The following is a 10,373-nucleotide window of genomic DNA, read 5'->3' as shown; positions in this document are numbered from 1 at the left end:
ATTGGTATTTTAGTGAAAGCAACTTCACAGTGCTGCATTTGATGCAATGGCATTGAATATCCTATTACCAAATGTCAATCTTTAAAAGAAAGAGAACGAGAACACAGGTTCCATTGCTGCAGTATTTTTAATAATATGTTGGCCTAGATATACCATGTTTAAGTACTGTAATTAAAAAAAAATATATGATAACATAAAATCAATAAGAGACAATAGAGAAGTTGCCCACATGTGTGGCATTACATACTGTAGCCTACTGCTGTAATTAAAAAAATAATGGTTGTTTATTAAAACCTGAATATGATTGTGATGCTGCTTTCCAGTTAATCCCAGCACCTTCTATTCTAAAAAGATGCATTGGGTTATACTATACAGATGCAGATTTGAGATTTGTATAGTTTTTTTTTTTTGTTTTTTTTTTGCAAAAATATGTATTAAATAAAAAAAAATGGTACCCTTGATATAAATATCATGTAACATTTAATATTTTGCAAGTTTCTCATTGAATCCACAACCCCAGTACATATTGTAGTCTAATATTATAGTATGCAATCTGGAATTTTTCCTGGCTGTTTTCAGTATGTTTATATCTACAACAATGAAAACGAGTAGCAGTGTATAGAAGGTGAAGATTAAAGAATGATTATAATTTATTTAACTGCCCACAAGAGCTTTACAGCAATGCCCTACCTGATTTTATAACTTCTCGCCAGCACTGCCAGGCATCCAGTTCTATCATGTGCAATGCATACATAAGGCATGCTTCACAGCTCTCTTTTATTTTTGTTTTCAAACAGAGTGAAGAATGTAGATACTCTGGCAGTTCCATGAGGCTTACAGGATGGAGTGCTCTTGGAAAACAGTTGTGCTCTTAGTGTGTGCATCCCTTGGGATCCAATATACTGCAATCCGGTCCTTTAGAGATACTTTTAGCTCTCCATGTCAAGGTGGCGATCACTGCCAGCATAGGGAGCCCAAAGGTAAGGGTGATGTGTAAAGTAACAGTAGATATTTTCTGATGGATTTCAGCTGTTTTTTTTTAATGTATTTTCATTTACACTGTGTTACAAGAGGTTAGCTAACACAAGTATAGCTTTTTAACCCAATCAGACATACAGAGTTTGGGCAACACAATAAGATGGAAACACCTGCCATTACACATGACCACTATGGGCACTGACTTAGCGTTTTTAAATGGTTGTGGTGGGACACGTGAGCATCTCATTGCCACTAACTCCTTCACAGAAATCGGGTTTGAAATCTGCAGAAAAGTCTGTAATTAATTTTGGCAGGAAATGTAAGCACCTTCCCTCTGAGTGTCTACTAAAGGCCAGCTATTAAAGTAGGTCAGATCTGATATCTGACTAGCAATTGGAAGATGTAGTTTTATATGCAAACGTAAGTTTGAGTATTCCATCTTATCAGAGTTATTAGCAGTCAATACATACATTGATTAAGTGTTCTTAGCCAATAAAAACTCAATTTCAACTAAAAGAAATTGAATCTTCTCTGTGGCCATCTATCATGAAAAAACTTTAAGCCATGCCATGATTATTTTATTTATATGTATTGTTTTATCCTGTGTAGAAAATTTGTCAATTCCCTGTGAAAACAAATTCCAGGCTTCTCTGCAAACTGGAATTTAAGGGCCTGTATCTGCTAGGCTAGGAAACAGATGAGCATGATGCAAACCTTCTCCTCTATGAACAGCAACAGTAAACACTGAGCTGCATTTTTAGCAGCTTCAGTCAAAGAAGTGCATAGCAGTCAATTTAAATATCATGCTTTGTTATGAAGTGTAGTAAAGGTAATCACAATAATGCTGTCCCACTATTTACCAGTCAAGTGATGTTTCAGTTTTACCAATTTCGAACTTCACACATTAAAAGACAACCTTCTGTCCAAAAATGTATGGTAAGAGTGATTCGGTTTTGTAATTCTTTATTTCACTGACTCAAATAAAGTCTATAAAGAGTTAAATACTGGGAAATACTAATGAAATGGGAGGAGGATGCATAACACTGTCCCTAATTGGAAACATGTAAGAGAGGGTACATACCACATTAAAAACATAAGGTTAATTTTTCCATACCAATTTGCAAAAAGAATAGTAAGAATTAACATTCTGAAAGCAAATTGCAAACTTGTATGGGTTTGGTATTAGAGAAGTAATATTTCAAGGTTTAAAAAGAATCCTGCGGTCATGTTATAGTGGCAGCTATAATGAATCTGTTCATGTGAATCCTACTAAGGAACTGAAATGTTGTTTTACCCCACACTCAATTACTACACTTTCCTGTGGTTTTGAAGGGTTTAAAATAAGGGTTATGAAGGTTTTCAATTACAAGTCAATGCAGGTCTGACTAAAACTGGTCTTATCAAGACTGTATATGTGGCAGGGTAAAAAGAACAAAGTTTGTGTATGTGACAGAATGAACAGAACAAAGGCTGAAGTACATGGTTGACTTAGCATAATATCTGTTAGCTGTAGAATTTAAAAACTCAGAAGTAGACATTGGTCAGGCTATTCAGGAGACAATGACATCCTTCATTCCTGTACCTGAAAGAATGGCTTCTTGTTCAGGTAGATATCTCACACCTACACTGTAACTGTAAGCTAGCTGTCCATTATACCACGCCTAGAGGTGTAATTGCAATAACTGTGTATTTCTGTATTACTTACTAACAATCTTTGAATGCTAATCTTTGAATAATGTAAACCTAGAAAAGTAGTTTGATTGAATGTACTCACTGTTGTCAAGTGTCTTTAATAACATGGCTTAACCAAGGTAAATAGTAAAATTATTATAGTTCCTTCAACTGTTCCTTACAGTTTTACAGTGGTGCACTGCAATGGTTATTCAAAAGCAATATTGTATTTTATCTGTGAAACTGAAGTCTTCCTGGGTTGCTGCTTTGTAAAACACGGAGAGAGGAACAACTTTAGATTCAGTTGAAACATCCAGTTTGTATTCTATGTGTGTTTATACAACCAAAAAGATCTCACGCTGAATGAGAGAAATGTATGTATGTTGGAAAGAAACATTTGACAGCATTAGCCTTTATCAGCAGGATAAGCAAAGTGCTGACTGCACTAGCCTTGGCACACAGTGGGTTTGAAAAGACAGCTACATTTTTATCTGTCGTTCCTTGAAATTCCATAACTGTTTCTCTAATGCAACTTAATAGCACCACAGACAGCTTTTAAATCCGACCTTGCAGTTCAATAACTCTTGTTATCTCAGAAGCCAGGCTTGATTTAGTAAACCTACTGAATTTTATTAAATGACAAATCAAACCCACTAGATAGTCCATTCAATGGCATCATCTCTTTGATGATAAGAGGAATGATAAATTAACAAACCAGGGGATCAATATAATGTTACCTTAATAGCAAATTCTGATATATTAACCAAAATGCTGCACAATATACAGAAAATGCAGCAGAAAACATAACATTGTAAGGCCCATAAAGGTAAGTGGTTTGGTGACCCTGGGGATAGATCTGTACTGTAAAGTTAATGGAAAGTGAACTAGAGAGGATATTGGTCTATTGTATTTATAAAGATTTGTGTCCTGAAATGCTGGATGTTAAAAGTCTGGTTTTAGGATGATCAGGACTCATAAGGTAAGGCAAGCTTAATCTAAACATGTTAGATAATAACATTTATTTATGCAAAATCATGTTTGCATAAATAAAATTGTGTTTGGAAATATCAGGTTGCCAATATCAAAAACATGTATGTAGTGTGCAAAGTATATTTGTATTTGAACTAGTTTAAATTGTAATAGTAAAATACCTTGTTCGAATTCAAGTCATGTAGAACCCAACCTCTATCAGAATAATCAGACTAAATAACATTTCTAGTGCATACAAAGGAACAGTTTTATTGAAATAAAGCTAAAAAAAGGAAAAATTAAAGGTGCAACAACTAAACCAAAAAAAATACAGAAAGGAAGAATTAACCAAACTAAACTGTACAGAAAAGAAAGTTGAAACAACAACACCCCACTCCCTCTGGTTGATCAGCTATCCAACACAATCTATGGGAGACTCCCTTACTGGTTACAACTGATACTTATTCTACATTTTTTAGACATGGCTGTGATTATAGTTTATTTTTTGGATAATTGAAGAAATCTTTCAGTCAGTCAGTCTCTAATTATATTAATGTCTCTCCCCCCCTCATTCCTACAGAGTACCGATGGAGGTCCCCTTGTTATGAAGGACATCAATCGCATGGGCCATTTCACTATCACGCCAAGAAGCACATCATCCTTTTTGCTACCACCAGGAGTGGTTCCTCTTTCACGGGTCAGCTCTTTAACCAACACCCAGATATATTTTATTTGTTTGAGCCCCTCTACCATGTCCAGCAGGCATTCACTAATTCAAGTGCCAGGCTCCGTAAAATCCTTGACCGCCGTGCCCTACTGGGAGCCAGCAGGGACCTGCTCCACAACCTGTACAATTGTGACTTTCACTTCCTGGAGAACTACATCAAGCCAGAGCCAAGGGACCATGCTACAGGTTCATTTTTCAGGAGGGGATCCAGCAGTGCCTTATGTTCTCCTCCGGTCTGTGAGGACAGTCCTGACACACATGAGCCAGATGAGATCTGGTGCTCTAAAAAGTGCCGGTCGCTCAATCTTACGTTGGCAGGCAGGGCATGTCAGGACCGAGGCCACATGGCTATCAAGACAGTCAGGATCCCTGAAATAAAGGACCTGAAGATCCTCTCAGAAGACCCCAGGCTTAACCTGAAAATTGTGCACTTGGTCCGTGATCCTCGAGGGATCCTAGCTTCAAGAATGACCGCCTTCATGGACCAGTTCCGGGCCTGGAAAATCTGGAACGCCACTGGCAGGAAACCCCATTACGTGGATCTCGCCCAAATCACCAGGACCTGCAAAGATCTGTCAGATTCAGCCGAGACTGGGTTTAGAAAGCCTACCTGGTTGAAAGGAAGGTACATGCTGGTTCGTTATGAGGACTTGGCCAAAGAGCCTGTGGAGAAAGCCAAAGAGATTTACAAGTTCATAGGCTTGGACATGGATGATAAGATCCACACGTGGATACTGCACAACACCAATGGAAGCAATGCTCCAGAAGGAAATTACAAATTTACAACCACCAGAAACTCTAAAGCAACTGCTGAAGGATGGAGATTAAACTTGTCTTTTGATATTGTTCAGACAGTCCAGAATCTCTGCAATACTACCTTATCTCAGCTAGGGTACAGAAATGTAAACTCAGTGGCTGACCTGAGGAACTTGTCAAACAGTGTAGTTGAACCAAGAACCTTCTTGCCATTTTTATAGAATTTAAATTTAAAAAAATCTATAGTATACATGATTGTGCTTAAAGGCATCATACAAGACATTTTATTTATTATTATTTTGTAAATTATCTTTCCTTTGGGGGATCTGGATGAAATACATAGGGGTGTGTGTGTGTGTGTGTGTATATATATATATATATATATATATATATATATATATATATATATATATATATATATATATATATATATATAGTAGTGTGCATATTTATTAGAACACCCCATTGCTTCTGTAGTTTGATTTGTTGTGCATATAAAATCCAACCACTGTAACTGAAAATCTTGGAGGTGTAACCTTTATACTCTTAGTGCTTATTAATCTACTTTATTGGTTCCAAACTGGAGGGGATGTACATAATCAGATACATTCATCCATCTATGTATCTATCTAAGGAATAAGGCAGGTTGCATACCTTACTTGCAGTCGAAAAAAAATTGGTTGTAAAATACAAAAGTCCATGGTTAGTTTCTATAAGTTACATTCATAAGTTTTAACAAGGAGGAATGCTATTTTATGTTACTGCTGCATTTTTTGACAGATATGTAACTATTGAAGAAAACAAAAGGTAAGTTGAACAAAATTTACTTATAATGAGTTTGTTTATTTTGGTCAGGTTGTGTCAATTAATGTCATGTATCGTGCCAACTAAAGTTTATAAGTTAGTGAATATGCATTAGGAAGTTTGAATTTTTAGCATGGCCAGCTCGCAGTTACTGTACTGTAATAGTCTGTTAACAGCAGTGTCATCATATCAAATTCACCACCCAACTGTAATGTTCCTGTGCCAAAAATAATTAAAAAAAAAGAGTACTAAATTTAATTTACACTGTACAATGCTGAGGGACTGAATAAAGCTAATGTACTATATTTATGTTCAGGTAACTGTTTGTTTTGTTATGGTTTTATACTATATGTGGCTGACTGTATCTTGGTAAAACTGATCTACTAAAATATTTGTATATATTTTGCTATTCAAATAAAATCTTTTTGGAGTAGATTTATGTCTGGCGTTTAATTTCTTCCCTTTCTGTGTATTCTAGAATTTCCAACTCATGACCGCTTTCAGAGATGGTTTGACAAAAGATGGTAAATTAGATTAATAAAAACTACAACAACAACAAAACCTCATGAGGCACTGGTCATTAGATATAAAGCCTGGTAAAATACAGTAAAATGTATGCTATTTGGATGATTTATGTACAAACACCAGCAACCACATCTTAAATAATCTGCAGATTTAGCTTAATGGTGGATACTGGAAGCTTGGCAACATATATTAATGGAAAGTTTCAGGGTAACCTTGAAGTTATTATTTTTTTTTAATCTTCTACGTGAAGTACCTTACTCCTTACTCAGCCACTATCTCACATGGTTTCTAGAGGCTTTAAAAAAAATCTTAACAAATAAAATATCTGAAACTTTACATTTAAATATACTTTTATTTACTATACAATTTTAAAAGATTTTTTTTTTTTTTTTTTTTTTTTTTTTTTACCATTGGAGAGGCACATTCTGGATCTATATTGGCTATAATTTTTGGTGAGTATCAAGAACACCTGGTGAGAACTGAACTCAGAATATCCAGTAAAATGGCTAATTTGTCTACTGGGAACCAGCACATACAGCAAATGAGAAAAAAATGTAGAAAAGAAAGTCGGAACTGGATTTCACCTCTGCCTTCTTCTAATTTAAATTCACAGGAGAACAAGGTGTAATAGGCATTTAAAAAAAAAAAATGTCGTGGCTCAGGAGGTTGATAATGCCATGTGTCTTGTGGGCACAACAATTAAAGCAGAAAATTCTTATTGCTCTCACTTTCTCATTGACTGACCCATCACTTGCTCTCTCTCTCCCTTGAAGCTCTTCTCATCTGGGTTGCCGATGGTCTGTACTGACTGCTAGATTAATTTATTTCCTTTTTCATTCAATTTGAATAATTTATTAAGTCGAGGGTGAAGGTTTTGGGTGAAACCACGTGCTCTGCGGGACAGGACCTTGGGCCAAATGTTTCACAGTATAGAGGGAAATGCCCTCTTCTTAGCCTGGTTTATCTTTCTTTATTGCTGACATGCCAGCTGAGGTACAACTTGACTGGTGCAGGAGGGTTTAGTGGAAAGGTTCCAGCATCCACCCCAAGGAAGAGAATTAGTCACATATATGTGGAATTGGAGTTCATTGAATCTGTGGCTTGTCTTTGAGCTGCAAAGAACCACATCCAGCTTTAATAAAAAAAAAGTAAAGAATGCTGTGTGTAATAAGACAGCTGCATGACAGTAAAAATCTGTATATTTCTGTAATAATGAATGTATGTTCACAGCTTGTTCTTTCCTTTTCTTCCTTATTTGTTTCTGCTGTTAACACTAGTTTATTAAGTAGTCATAGTGTGTTTCAATCTCCACCACGCACACTTGCCATCTGTTGTCACCTACTTGTCAGTAAAGACAATCCTATTTGACTTTTTTTTACCAGCTAAAATGATATAGTAGTGCTGTATATCTTTGTTCTGCTACGTATTATTGCGTTTCCCTTCATATAAAACAAACATACTTTTGGTTGCTCTGGATTTCACATGCATGTCAACTGCTTAACCTCACATGTAATTGCAGTATAATTTGTGCCCTTTAATATACAGTACAATAGGGTCATACACCTATTTCTAAAACTGAAGGACGAGCATAATAAAATGGAAATAATTCCCGGCCCTCCTCCAGTGTCCAGCTGCTCCTGTATTATAAACAGACCTAGAACTATTATAAAATCACAGACATGACTTTCTACAGGGGTATACTGTATGCTTTCAAAACTTCAGAAAACTAGGACACAATCTCGTGGCTTATGGTTTATTAGGATTTTTAGGCTTAGTTTCAAATTGAGTACTGCAGCTTGTCGAAATAGATGATGACCTCTGCAATTTGAAACAGACGTAACATTCCCTCTTTTTACACACCCTTGGCATCACCACACCTTTGATTGCTCTAATTACTTTGTGTTCACATTCATAATGGCCTCCAGCAATATTAAATCTGTGCACACACAGGTTCAATGGATTAAATATTCCTCTCCTCTGTAGTCCGTAGCAATGCAAAAAAGCATAAATTAACATTATTAGAGTAATTAAATGCTTAATTGATCCCACACAGAATGGCTCATTTAGCATAAATCTGACTGCAATGGGGCATATGGTGATTGCTAAATTGCAAGAGGTAATTAAACATGTTACAATTTAAAGTAATAGGTACCATAACATTAACATTTGAACATTGGCCATATTTTATACAGGAAGTAACTATTTATAGTTTATTATCCTCTGCAGGAGTGAATTGCCTATATTTCACTGCTAACACAGGAGGGAATATGTTAGATGATATAGAAAAGGCTGTTTTATATTTATGATTAATATAATTTTCTTGGAGATGCCTTATATCACAATTAGTGGCTAAAACTATTTCAAATGTCCATCCCTAAGAATATTAGTTTTCTGATAACAACAGTTCAGCTTTCTGAAACAAACTGAACATTTGAAATCAGAATTTCTTTTTAGCAATCCTTCTTCTGGTTAAATAAGTAAAACTCAGTTTATAGTTAGAAGTTAAATATATATTTTAATGTTCAAATAATTATAATAATTTATTTTCCAGTACCAAAATGGGGGGGTAGAAATACATTGGCTACCAACTAAACTGCTTATACAACAAGAATTACAGGCTTCTTTCTGCTACTGCTTCAAAATTTGACAGTCTGTATTTTACCTGACAAGATCATCCCTTGCTGAGATAAATGTGTACTACCCTGAAACCCTAGCAGAATCATTAGCTGACCACAGCTTTACTACAGCATAAAAAAGCTGGCATTGCAGTGGATTACAATTGTTTATTGATTCATTGTATTACACTCACAATCTCAGACCAGATTAATGTTAGGTTCACCCCAGCAGGTGAAGCAGATTTGATCAGATGCTAAATAGAAGGACAAGTTGATACAGTTTTCCAAAATCAGCAGTTTATCTATACCCAAAGGCGATCATGCAGGTCTATAAGAGACTGTGAAAAATAGTCTGGAGCAGATTTGTGAAAATTGAAGTGTGACTGTGACAGAAAACGAAGGAATTCAAACTGTAAATCTCCCTCCCGACCAAAGGGCGCTGTGTAAGGTTGGTTGTATGATTCCTCCTAGATGGGCAGCCTTGATGGTAGGCAGAAACCGGAAGGTGACCATATTAAGGGGAGCACGTACACAAAAGGACTCACTTGCAAACAGCCACAGGGCAGACAAAGATTGGAGAAACCATGGCGACAGGTTGTTTGCTGGGAGGAGTTTTGTGATACAAAGGGGAAGTAGCTACATCAGTGCCGGGCCTTATGCTGAAACGTAAATTTGCAGCCGGTGCTTGTTTTGTTGAGGAGAAAGGGTGCTGCAGCCATGGAGCCAGCACACACCTCTGATCATCACCATCACTGCACAACACCAACACGCTCAACGATTCTCCCCATTTATTGTATTTGTGCAATAAACACAGACATTCTGAGAGAAACATAGTTTGGACCATCACTTTGTGCATGGCACAACTCACATCCTGTTCACACTTGGTGTCAGAACACAGGACTTTAGGATGGACGCAGCAATATTGACGGTGATGATGGAGGCTAAGGCGCGGAGGCATGAGGAGACCTTGGCAGCGGTGATGGAAAGGATGAACAACATGTTCCTGGTGGTCAACCAGAGAAGAGAAGCAGCGGCCCAACCAGCAGTACCACTACTGAAGCCCAAAGTGGTGAAGAGGCCTATTTAACGTTGTTTGAGAAGCAAGTTACAGTAGCCCAATGGCTATGGGAGAGGTGGGCTACTCAGTTGGGGCCCAATAGGATCAGGGACACACAGGCAGCCTACCATGGTTTAAACCATGAAGACACCGATCTGCTGAAGAAGGACATACTCCAGCGGTTGTATTTCACAGAGGAGACACTCCACCAGCAGTTCTGGGAATACCAACGCCCCACAGGAGTCAGATCCCAAGTAATGGCCCAGCAGTT

At 37.0% G+C, this 10,373-nt stretch overlaps 1 protein-coding gene across 1 annotated transcript; it reads left to right on the top strand.

The window, feature by feature from the left end:
• The first annotated feature begins 819 nt into the window (after positions 1-819).
• On the top strand, positions 820-5,334 carry LOC121319087 (carbohydrate sulfotransferase 1-like). Its single transcript, XM_041256284.1, has 2 exons — positions 820-980; positions 4,199-5,334. The coding sequence occupies exons 1-2, from the start codon at positions 842-844 to the stop codon at positions 5,320-5,322; spliced, it is 1,263 nt and encodes a 420-aa protein (XP_041112218.1). The 5' UTR covers positions 820-841; the 3' UTR covers positions 5,323-5,334.
• Positions 5,335-10,373: the final 5,039 nt, after the last annotated feature.

The sequence above is a fragment of the Polyodon spathula genome, chromosome 8 (assembly GCF_017654505.1).
Source record: "Polyodon spathula isolate WHYD16114869_AA chromosome 8, ASM1765450v1, whole genome shotgun sequence".
In the NCBI taxonomy this organism is placed as follows: domain Eukaryota; kingdom Metazoa; phylum Chordata; class Actinopteri; order Acipenseriformes; family Polyodontidae; genus Polyodon; species Polyodon spathula.
This window is presented reverse-complemented; position numbering and strand designations above follow the sequence as displayed.